Source organism: Camponotus vicinus, unplaced genomic scaffold, assembly GCF_025532165.1.
Source record: "Camponotus vicinus isolate PSW18456_S1 unplaced genomic scaffold, iyCamVici1.0 SCAF_2, whole genome shotgun sequence".
Lineage (NCBI taxonomy): Eukaryota > Metazoa > Arthropoda > Insecta > Hymenoptera > Formicidae > Camponotus > Camponotus vicinus.
The window spans coordinates 18416381-18427856 of NW_028141956.1; the positions used below are offsets into that span (position 1 = coordinate 18416381).

At 46.2% G+C, this 11476-nt stretch overlaps 1 protein-coding gene across 1 annotated transcript; it reads right to left on the reverse strand.

Annotated features, from left to right (window-relative positions):
• Nucleotides 1–8842: 8842 nt before the first annotated feature.
• Nucleotides 8843–9738, reverse strand: LOC145966534 (uncharacterized). Its single transcript, XM_083090650.1, has 2 exons — nt 9658–9738; nt 8843–9613 (listed from the first exon to the last, which is right to left on the reverse strand). The coding sequence occupies exons 1-2, from the start codon at nt 9736–9738 to the stop codon at nt 8843–8845; spliced, it is 852 nt and encodes a 283-aa protein (XP_082946776.1).
• Nucleotides 9739–11476: the final 1738 nt, after the last annotated feature.

The window sequence follows — 11476 nt, forward strand, 5'->3', positions numbered from 1 at the left end:
CGCGTTATTGCGCACGTAATTTCGTAGAGATTCTACACTCGCGCGTAATTTACCGCTATAACCGTGTTCGCGTTTTTTTTTCTGTAATGATACGCCGAATTTGTTTACAGGCATCGCGCGGTCGAATAACGCGTGCGTGCTTGCCGCTGTCTCGACGCGATATCTCACAGTATCACACCCGCTTCGCGAAGCTCCTCGATTATCGATAAGATTTCGTTGTTGTACGCGTGCGCGCTTGCCGCTGTTACGTCCCGCAACAAAATTTTTATTTTTATTTAAACACGCAAAAATTGCCTCTATAATATTTAAACTGTAATTCTACCAACGAACATATAAATCTTAATCCCACCGAGTAACATATTATTGTTAATATAAATTAATATTGTTAATTAAAATTCCATCACGCCATCTATTGTCACCAATATTTCTTATTATAAAATCTCACCGCGCAATGTAATATCACCAATACTTATAGTACATCAATATCATTCCGCCGCACGATATACTATTGTCAATATCTCCGAAAATAATCTTTCTTTGTTAAGAAGCTAGCTATACATAACATAACCTCACTTAGGACTGATAGAAATAATTTTAAGTGTTTGCCCACATATAGTATCATCCGCATAAAAATTACCTACTTTACCGACAATAGGCAAAATCACCCACACAAAAGTTACCGACAGTCGATAAAATAAATTCCTACTTTACCGACAGAGTAAAAGTTACCGACATAAAAGTTACCGACGGAAGGTAAAGTAAATTCCTACTTTACCGACAGAGTAAAAGTTACCGACAGAAAAATTACCGACGGTCGATAAGGAAGTTTTCTACCTTACCGACAGAGTAAAAGTTACCGACAGAAAAATTACCGACGGTTGATAAGGAAGTTTTCTACCTTACCGACCGAGCAAAAGTTACCGACAGAAAAATTACCGACCCATGATAACACAGTTACCGACGTTACCGACTGAGGATAAAGTCATTTCCTACCTTACCGACAGTGAATACTGTCCGTACCCACATTACCGACAGAGGGCAGCGCCATCTCTGGTGTAGCGATGATACTAACTTTACCGACATATAAGAGAATACCTCTTTCATTAATATGTAATCCTGATACACAAGAAATTTTACAAATCAAAAACCAAAAGACTTTATATACATATATATATATTTTTGAACATGTCTCGGCACCGACTACATGTATATCTAATTATTTTGGGGCCTAAATTATATCAAAAATCATTGATTCCAGATTAACTCGAAAAATACTATAAATAAAAATCTTATGACAATTTTCCCTTAAGGAGCATAAAAAGTCAGACCGACACATGTATACATAATTATGAAAACTCCAATACTACTAATTTTATAAACGAAGTTTTAAAATATAATTTTCCATATGCGATATTATGAGTCATCATCACATTCCAAACTAAGACTATGGAATATTCCGCTCGAATATTATTGCACAACATTACGCAACATGATGAAATAAATAATTATCATTAAGTAACAAATGAATTTATTGTTATTAAGCGTATGCAATAACCTCCATTTATATATTAATCCACAAAAAATCCGTTCAAGAGAACATTGCGCAACATAACGAAATAATTAACTTATTGTTAAACATTAATATTAAGTACATGCAATAATTTTTATTCAAGAACATAATAGATATAAATATTAAAAATAAAAGCAAAGAATAAAAATTGTTGCACCATTTATTGAAATAATTTATAGTCTTTATATACTTATATCCCACCGCATAAATACTTATGTTAAAATAATTGTAATTATAATAATTATGATGTCAGAATTTATTAACAATATTTAAAAGCATTTTCCATAATAATACATAGAGACAAAAATGAACTTTCGAACGGAGCATGCTAGAAACTCCGTTGACATTTCTACAGCTAGAGCTTAAAAAACTACATTAGAAAATATATGCATATAAACTGCAAAGAAATTCTGATGGTCTAATAATTATTATAAAACTTATGTGTCAAAATACAATGCAACCAGTATAGCCGATTCTATACTGACCGCTCCGTCACCCCCACTCCAATTCTGAAGAGTCCCACCATCTACAAATTAAACTACGCCCAATTCCTGCGGCAACGCCCAGCAGCGCGCGCATCTTCCCCACGCTCGTGCCAGCGGCGCGCGCAACCAGCCCGGAGAAGGGAACCAATGAGCGACCGCGCCGCCCACGCCGAGGCGCGCGCATCTTCCGAGGCGCGCGCATCCGTCACGTCAGCGGGAGCCAATCCCAAATCATTGCGCAACAATCACGTCAGAGAAAACCAATCACCCGTTGACAACGCGGCACATCCCTCGAGGCGGACGCATCTTTCGAGGCGCGCGCAGCCAGAAGCAGAGGAGGGAACCAATCACTGCTCGACTCCCTCCACGGAGAAGCGCATCTCCTACTATTGGGACCGTGTGCAAAACTGGGACTGACGACTATATAAACCCGTGCAGAGCGGTCCTCCTCGCATTTGGCCCAACGATCTTCAACATTCAACTACCTCCGGCATTTGGCCCAACGTTTTCAACACTTAACAACTACTGGCATTTTGCCCAACGATATTCACAGTGTTAATACTTATATCTCTGAGATTTTGTACGTGTATTCAGTTAATAAATTCAGTGACTATTGAACATTGAGTTTCTCAATCAAACTCCAGGACTGCAACCTCCCTCCCGAACTGTCACTGAGGTAGACGGTATCCAACGGAAGGAAGCAGCATCCACTCATCAGCCTAGTGAAGGGAAGCAGCCTTCACACACTAGGACATTTCAGACACTGGTAAATATCCGGCCACTTGTCATTAATCTAACCTTTAATTTCTACTAACAACTAAATTCAGTGAAACAGTGCGCGACAATTCGGGAACCTTACCTTTGATTACCCGTATTCCTTAATCCAGTTATTCAACTTAGTAAATATCATTTCCAATTGGAAAATTTATCTGGGACTTATCTCTTTGATAAGACGACGCGATAGACAGTGAGCGAGTGCGAAACTGCAGCGGCAGGTCGAACCCAAGTCTGGCTCGGTGGAAAAATAATTATCTTGAGGAATTTATTCCCATGATAGAGGTTGTTTCTCAACCTAGAGCTGGTGAGGCAATAGAAAAAATAAGCGGCCTCCTGTCAATCGACGTCCGAGTAGGCGAAAATACAGTTTTCGATTAATAGGCAATTATCTTGAGGGATTTATCCCAATGATAGAAGTTGACCTTTTGATCTTGGATTGAATTTAGCCTTAACTTCAAAATACGAGATACATCCCAGGATTTAGAGACAATACACTGGCTTAGTTTATAACAATTTGAATTATTATCACTACTTGCAATTATAACCTAACCTTACGAGGTTAATACTAAGCCAGCCGTATGATAGGTGGATACCTTGTCAGCATATCCAAACTCCTGATTTTTCCTCGAATCCCCTTTCGATTTTCAGAGGATCAAAATAAAATAAGAATTTATTTGAAACCAAGATAACACATTAACATTTCAAACAAATAAATTCTCGATAATCCTAATTTACCATCAGTTGGTAATTTTTCCAATAGTCGTCAATCAAAACTTACCATCGGTGGATAACTTACCATCAGTCGATAACTTACCATCGGTCGATAACTTACCATCAGTCGATAACTTACCATCGGTCGGTAAAACAGAAAGTGACGCTAACCATCGGTCGGTAAAACAGAAATCTAACTTACCATCGGTCGGTAAAACAGAAAGTGCCGCTAACCATCGGTCGGTAAAACAGAAATCTACATTACCGACGGTCGGTAATTTTCGGGAGTCAACGTTACCAACAATAAAATTTTTTATACTAATCTTTCTATTTCTGCCGGTCTATACTTCTATCAACTTTGGGGACATCTATCTGACTATACTCGGGATAACAATTATAAATTGAACATTCATATGGAATTCCTTTTTTCTTTTTTTTATTAACAGGTATCGGGTATTCTTAAATTCAACTTTACGCAAAAGTAAGTGACTTCAAAATCACCAAAGTCTTAAATACTAAATAGACAGGTTTATAATTGGTTAATTAAACGACAGATGGTCCGAGTGAGACAAGGTAACTTCAATACCCGTCGAAATATTCTACGCCGTGTGAGACGAAATAGGCAAACGCGACGTACCTTCTTCCCTATCATCACTCTTGAGAATGAAATCATTGCACCAGTTCCCGAGATCATCGACTTAGAACCTCAGTCACCTATCCCCATAATCACTATTGAGGAAGAAAGCCACGAAATTATCCCAGTCCCACATAATCAATATTCTCCCTCCAATCTAGTAGAAAGAATTACTGAAGATAGAAGCAACTGTTCAACCATCTCGCTAAACTCCGACCAGGCATCCATCCCCGGACCTTCAGTGGATTGGAGTCAGAGTCCAGAGACTGCTTCCATCTCGGGGACATTCCAACATCTTGACACCGTACCCCTATACAACTACTATCCCGAGGAAAACAGCCTATATAGTCCTCCTAGCTATTCCCCCGTGGCATATGAAGACCCAGACCCCTTTGAGCCCTTAGAGATTTCCCTAGCTTCCCCAGAAAGACCCATCTCAACCATAAACATCGAATATTCTTACTTTCTACCAGAATTGTACGGTTACCCGAGGGAGGAATAAAAGGATATTCAAATTTGTAAAATAAAATATATATATATACTTTGAACAAAACAAAATAAACTTATAAAATTTAGTATGAATGTTTATTCACTCTCCACCTAGAATCCTCTCTAAGCACAATAGACCTTCAATCTCTCGGCGTCCCAGGGTATAGCCGGCCTAGCAGGTTGCCCTAAAACAAATTGGGAGATTAATTGCGTCCAACTGGGAAAGTAAGACTTCCAGACCAGTCCTGAGGAACTGGGGACGTAACAATAATTTAGGCCCCGAAATAATTAGATATACATGTAGTCGGTGCCGAGACATGTTCAAAAATATATATATATGTATATAAAGTCTTTTGGTTTTTGATTTGTAAAATTTCTTGTGTATCAGGATTACATATTAATGAAAGAGGTATTCTCTTATATGTCGGTAAAGTTAGTATCATCGCTACACCAGAGATGGCGCTGCCCTCTGTCGGTAATGTGGGTACGGACAGTATTCACTGTCGGTAAGGTAGGAAATGACTTTATCCTCAGTCGGTAACGTCGGTAACTGTGTTATCATGGGTCGGTAATTTTTCTGTCTGTAACTTTTACTCTGTCGGTAAAGTAGGAATTTATTTTACCTTCCGTCGGTAATTTTTCTGTCGGTAACTTTTACTCTGTCGGTAAAGTAGGAATTTATTTTATCGACTGTCGGTAACTTTTGTGTGGGTGATTTTGCCTATTGCCGGTAAAGTAGGTAATTTTTATGCGGATGATACTATATGTGGGCAAATACTTAAAATTATTTCTATCATTCCTAAGTGAGGTTATGTTATGTATAGCTAGCTTCTTAACAAAGAAAGATTATTTTCGGAGATATTGACAATATTAGATCGCGCGGCGTAATGATATTGATGTACTATAAGTATTGGTGATATTACATTGCGCGGTGAGATTTTATAATAAGAAATATTGGTGACAATAGATGGCGTGATGGAATTTTAATTAACAATATTAATTTATATTAACAATAATATGTTACTCGGTGGGATTAAGATTTATATGTTCGTCGGTGGAATTACAGTTTAAATATTATAGAGGCAATTTTTGCGTGTTTAAATAAAAATAAAAATTTTGTTGCGGGACGTAACAATATCAAGGGAGTCCGCATCCCAATCTACACTCAGCCTTATCCTCAGCGAGCGAAAACAAAAAACACGCGAAAGAGCGAGCGAGAGCGAAACTAGGACATAATTACCCTAGAGCGGAAATACCTAGAATTACTATAAATAGACTTTTACTTGATCATTATTTCCTGTGGAATCCAAAGAAGATGAATTTAACTTGAGATTTTATCTTGAGAATTAATTATACAAATATAATATAAATTTTATTTTTTTATTTTTACTTATAAGTGCATTTATCAGCACATATTCCGATCAATTATGAGTTAATAATATAAAAATTGATATATCTATGTTGTAAATTCGTTTATTACATAAGATATATATGATCCGATCGTAATCGTTCTAATTCTGCTAAAGCACTTTCATCGCATGGACGTTGAAACAATCTTTTTTGATCTATTTCAGGAATTGCTAATCCTTGTAAAGATCTTACGCGACTAAGTGCCACATATGCTTGACCTTTAGCAAATATCTTCTTACCTAAATATATTACAGCTTTATCAACTGTTGTACCCTGCAATTTATGAACTGTCACTGCCCAACTTAAAATAATTGGAAGCATTGTTCTTTCCACATTTCCATATCCTTTATTACCTTGAAATATGATACTAATTGGTGAAATGCCAACGTAATCGTTAGATTCTTTTAAGCTGTTTCTTATTGTAGGATCATCAAATTGAACAAATATCTTCTTAGGTAATTCACCATCTTCTAACTGATCATTTCGTAAGGCCGGCCATTGAAATTCGCGTACAATGCCCATACTTCCATTTGCTAAACCTTCATTAACTTTTAAATTAGATCGTAACATTACACGAGAACCTATCGAGTTTAATTGTATGTGGCAAACCACCTGTATTATTAGGATCAGTAGGAATGGCAGTGGCAGGGGGCTTTTGACCATAAGTTGCAGGTTCTCTTGATTCATCTCGAGCGTTTAGAATATAAGTTCTTTGTGTCTTTGCCAACTCTTCAATCATTTTGTTATTATAAAAATTAACTAATTTTATAGTAGGAAATATACGAATAGCTTCACCATCAGCAAATTCATTAATTAAAGGAACATATGTCCTATTTAATAGCATTTCATATTGTGCAACATTAATTTGTCTGACTAGCAAATTATTTAACAAATCAACGAATTCTGTATCATTCTGTTGACGCATGAGCGGAATCCGTTAGCGCACGGTGCGATAGCGCACCAACCCGATAGCACACGAAAAATTGACACAATTCCCGATAGCGCACCAATCCGATAGCCCACGTCCCGATAGCACACAAAGTAAATCGCGCACAATTCCGATAGCACACCAATGAGAAAGTACACGCACAGCTGCATAGCCGCCCCCCACCCCCCCCGCCCCGTTGCAAATTCATGTGGAACCTTGTGTGCTATCGGGACGTGTGCTATCAGGTTGGTGCGCTATCGGGAATTGTGTCAATTTTTCGTGTGCTATCGGGTTGGTGCGCTATCGCACCGTGCGCTAACGGGACCCTTTTTATTTTTTTTTTTACATGGGCATTTACGGATACCCCCGCCTATAGAGTTGTGGCGGGGGTTATGCGCGACTCCGGGAGAACTATCTGCCTCCCGACTACCCGCTAAAACCCCATGGCTGCCTCGACGCACGCACTTGGGAGGGTCACGAGATCGCTTGCGCATTCGGCCGTAACCCTCTCAGCGTGCATCGACCCCTCTCTTAAAAGTGAGAGGGGTCCCTCCGTGAGGGAACAGGACTTGGGTGTAAGACACCCCGTCCCTCTTACGGGAATGTGACGGCGAGACCAGGCAGCCCAGTCTCGCCGTCCCTCTGATGAGGAGCCTGATTGCAGGGGACTCTTGCTGCTCTATCAGACAAGAGCCCCCGCGGCTCCTAGCCGAGGAAATACAACTTTCCCTCGGCCCGCCACGGGAGGAGGTGCGGGATTAAATCCCCGCCAGGGGCGTTAAGGGAAACGACGGGCATACGCCCTTGCCCTCGCGCCCCCCCTCCTCCTGCGGATGGGATCGGAGGAAGGATCATCCTCCCGATCCCGCTCCGCGGCCTCCTTCTGCAACATTACGTCTTCGCAAGGAGACCATGGCGCACCAGGCATCCTCGCCCTCGACCATGGCGGAAACCACGGCCGAGAGCGAGAGATCCTCCCCAACTATACTCCGCAAGACACGGCGCTGCGCATCCCAAGCAGGACAAACCTCGAGGGTGTGCTGCGCCGTGTCGCGGACCTCCGGGCAGTGATGACACTTGGTCGTCGGCTCGCGCCTTGCCTTCTCGTGCAGGTACTCACCGAAGCATCCATGCCCGGTGAGTACCTGCACCGTCCTAAATGGGAGTCCTTTAGGCCGCCGATCCACCCAGTCCTCCTAGGGATAGGCCCCCCGATGTTGGGCAGTAAACCCCCAAAGGAGTTTATCGCTGCCCTGATACCAAGCAGTTAAAATGCTCCCGGAAATTCCAGTGGCAATCGAGGTGCAGGCCCAGATACTTCATACTGGGCCGCACCTCGATGCGGACTCCCTCGACGGTAATATGGGACTGCGGCGGCGGCTTCCGTCGATGCTGTTTAAAGTAAACAGCCTCGGTCTTGTGAAGCGCCACCGTCAGCCCCAAGGCGCGAATGCGGCCGACGACCAAGGCCACTCCGACTCTCGCGAGACAGCTGGTCTCCTCCCACGTATTCCCACGGGCCATAACCACAGTGTCGTCTGCGTAGCAGACCATCCGGTCCATTGAGAGTCTCCAGGAGCTCTGCCCAGGTTATCCTTGGCCCTCTTGATGGCGCGCTGCAGTGCCTTCTTCGTCTCCTTATAAGTCGCATGCAGCGCTGTCGCTTCAGCCTCCGTATGATGCCTCCTGCGACATCTGGTGTACCGGTGGCGCTCCCTCACGCAGACTGCGCGTAATTGCGCAATTTCTGGCGACCACCAGTACACCGACCTCCGTGCAGGAAGGGCCTGGATCCGGGGCATGGCGACGTCGCAGATCTGCGTCATCGCCTCCCGGAACTAAGACACCTCCCTGCTCACGTCGCAGGGGCCCGGCTCTGGTTCTTCGAGAGCCTTGGCCGAAGCGGCTGCCATCAAGGCGTCCTCAGCTAGGCGTTTTAACGCCCAGCGGGGGGGGGGTGTATCTCCACTCGAGGGGCACGGTTGCCGACCAAGGGAGGGGTCGGAGATGTCCCATCGGATGTACCGATGGTCGGACAGTGTCTCCAACCCCGTCATAACCCTCCAACCGCTCACCTTGCGCGCGACCGGCGGGGAATCAAAAGTCACATCGACTATGGACCCGTCGTTGTGTCGCACGCAGCTTTGAGCCAAGCCCCTGTTTAAAACCAAAAGGCCCAGCTCCGCCCCCCATTTCGCCAACACCTGGCCCCGCGCGTTTGATACGGGGGAACCCCAATCCGCCGACTTTGAATTGAGGTCCCCCGCTACTAGCACTGGACCGGGTAACTGGCGACGTATCATTGTCGCCACCCGGTCCAGGTACGCGCTAAATTGGGCCAGGTCACGGTTGGGCGAAAAATACACCCCCATCACGGCAATTTCCCCCCATCGCACGGCAACAAAACCGCTGCCCCTCCCTATGAGGGAGAGGGGGAGGACCTCCGCACCACTCTTTCCAATGATGGCGACCGTGCCGTCCACGTCGCCGACCCAAAAGGTCCTAGCGGGGACGTGGTACGGCTCGGTCGCCACGGACAGGTCAATGTTCCACTCCGCCAGGGTCTGCAGCAGTAGATCCTGCGCCCTGGCCGAGTGGTTCAAATTAGCCTGGAGGAGGCGATAATTTGAGATACTTAAGCTGTATCCATTGCCTCCTCCTGGCCGCCGCCGACAAGGCCGCTACTCGGCCCAGGAACTGGAGAGCGCTCCAAAGTCGGTGGGGCGTCCTCCATTTCCTTTACATTCTCTTGGGGGGGAGAGGCGCCGATTCCTTTCCCGCCCTTCTTTTTAGGCCTCCTCTCTGGGCGGAGGGAGACGCATGCCGGTGCCCCGTATCGGTGCCCCGCCTTAACACCCTTGTCCGCAGTACGGGCATTTGGGTTCAGCGGAGCACACTGCGGCCCTATGGCCCAGTTTACTGCAGCGGTAGCAGAGTCCGCTGCGGTCCACCTCCGATTTGCAAAACGCCTTCGTGTGACCAGCCCCCAAGCACCTATAGCACTGGAGGGGCCGGGCACCGAGGGCCTCAACACGGGCCCTGACCCATCCAACGATAAACGGATCCTTGTCGGGCACCCTCTTGGATGCGTCAACCACTTTCTTAGCTGCGACCGCCGGGCAACGGGCCCACATGGACCCTAATCTACCCGCAGGGGAACGGTTGAGTCTACCAACCTTTACCTCCCCCGCGGGACACTCTCCGACCCTGGCAATCGCCTCTCTGACCTCGTCGGGGGTGATCGAGTCATCAAGCCCGGTGACGCGGATCTCCGCCAATTTCACCGGGCGGGTGACCTTAACCCCCTTGGGCTCTAAAAGAGCCCGAAGTGCCTCGGCCAGCTTATCGGCTCTAGGGCCGCTCTCCTGGCCGGGGATTTCAAAAAGAATCCCCCCACCTGCAGCTTTCTTCGGTCTGAGGGACGCGATTCCAAGGTCCGCCAGCTTTATACTTGAACGGACCCCGGAAATCGCCTCCCCCAACGAGACAGGTTTCTCACCCTTCCTCGCAGGGTCCGCGCTCAGCAGCACGGCTGCCTGTTTGGGAGGGCGAATCTTCCTGGACTTGTTGGGTGGGGGTTGGTCCCCCTTATGGGGGGTCTTCCCACCCTTGCCCTTCCTTCTACGTTTATTCCCTCCCTTTTTAGGGGGAAGGGCCTTCTCGGGGGTTTTATCCGCGGCTTTGGTCTCGGCCTTAGCGGTTTTGCCCCCGCCTACTATCGTCAATACCCCATTACGGCCGACGGCCGTCCATACGGACTCGTCGGCCTTTTGCGAGGGCTTGACGACCTTAGGGTCTTCCCCCGTCGATGAGGCCTTTTTATTGGCCTTGCCTCCTCTCTTCTTACCACCCCCTTTTCCGGGGTCGGTGGCGTTAGTTGCGGGGAGGGGCTTGGGCTTGGCCCCTCTACCCCCGCCGCCACCAGACTTCTCCGAGGGGGCTGTGGCGACTGCCTCCGCGTAGGATTTCGCTTGAACAGCCGCCACAGCCTTCTTGTCAGCTTGCAAAGCAGGCCGGATCTTATCCGGAAGCAGTCGCTTTTCAATCGCCGCGAACCGCGCATTAACGAATTCAGCGACGCGGTTCGTGATGGCATTGATTATGGCTTCTGCTCCCAGATCAGGCACCTCCTCCGACACCTTTTCAGGGCTCCTCTGTGACCCGCCTTCTCTCTCCCTTCCACTCGTATGAGTGGAGGGTGAGGAGGTGGTAGGGTCAGGCACTTCCTCCGCATTCCTGCGCGGTCTTTTGCGCTGAGGTAACGGGGGAGAGCTAGTTTCCGTGAGCGGAGGGTCCTGTGTTGGACATGGGGGTGGCGCAAGTTCCTTCGAGCCCGCCATGTTAGCCACTCTCTTCCTCAACTCCTCCAGCTGCCGTCTGAGCTCTCCCACTTCCGCACTCAGTCGGGCATTAGCTGCCCTCAAGCTACGACTCTCGTCTTGAGTGCGGCCGAGCAACTCAGCTCCGACCGC

Bases quoted from the DNA above. Each gene is read 5' to 3' on its own strand.
- LOC145966534 (XM_083090650.1), bottom strand. From the start codon at position 9,738: ATGGAGGACGCCCCACCGACTTTGGAGCGCTCTCCAGTTCCTGGGCCG. The intron at 9,614-9,657 runs GCAATGGATACA...CGCCTCCTCCAG, and splicing joins TCGGCGGCGGCCAGGAGGAG to GCTAATTTGAACCACTCGGC.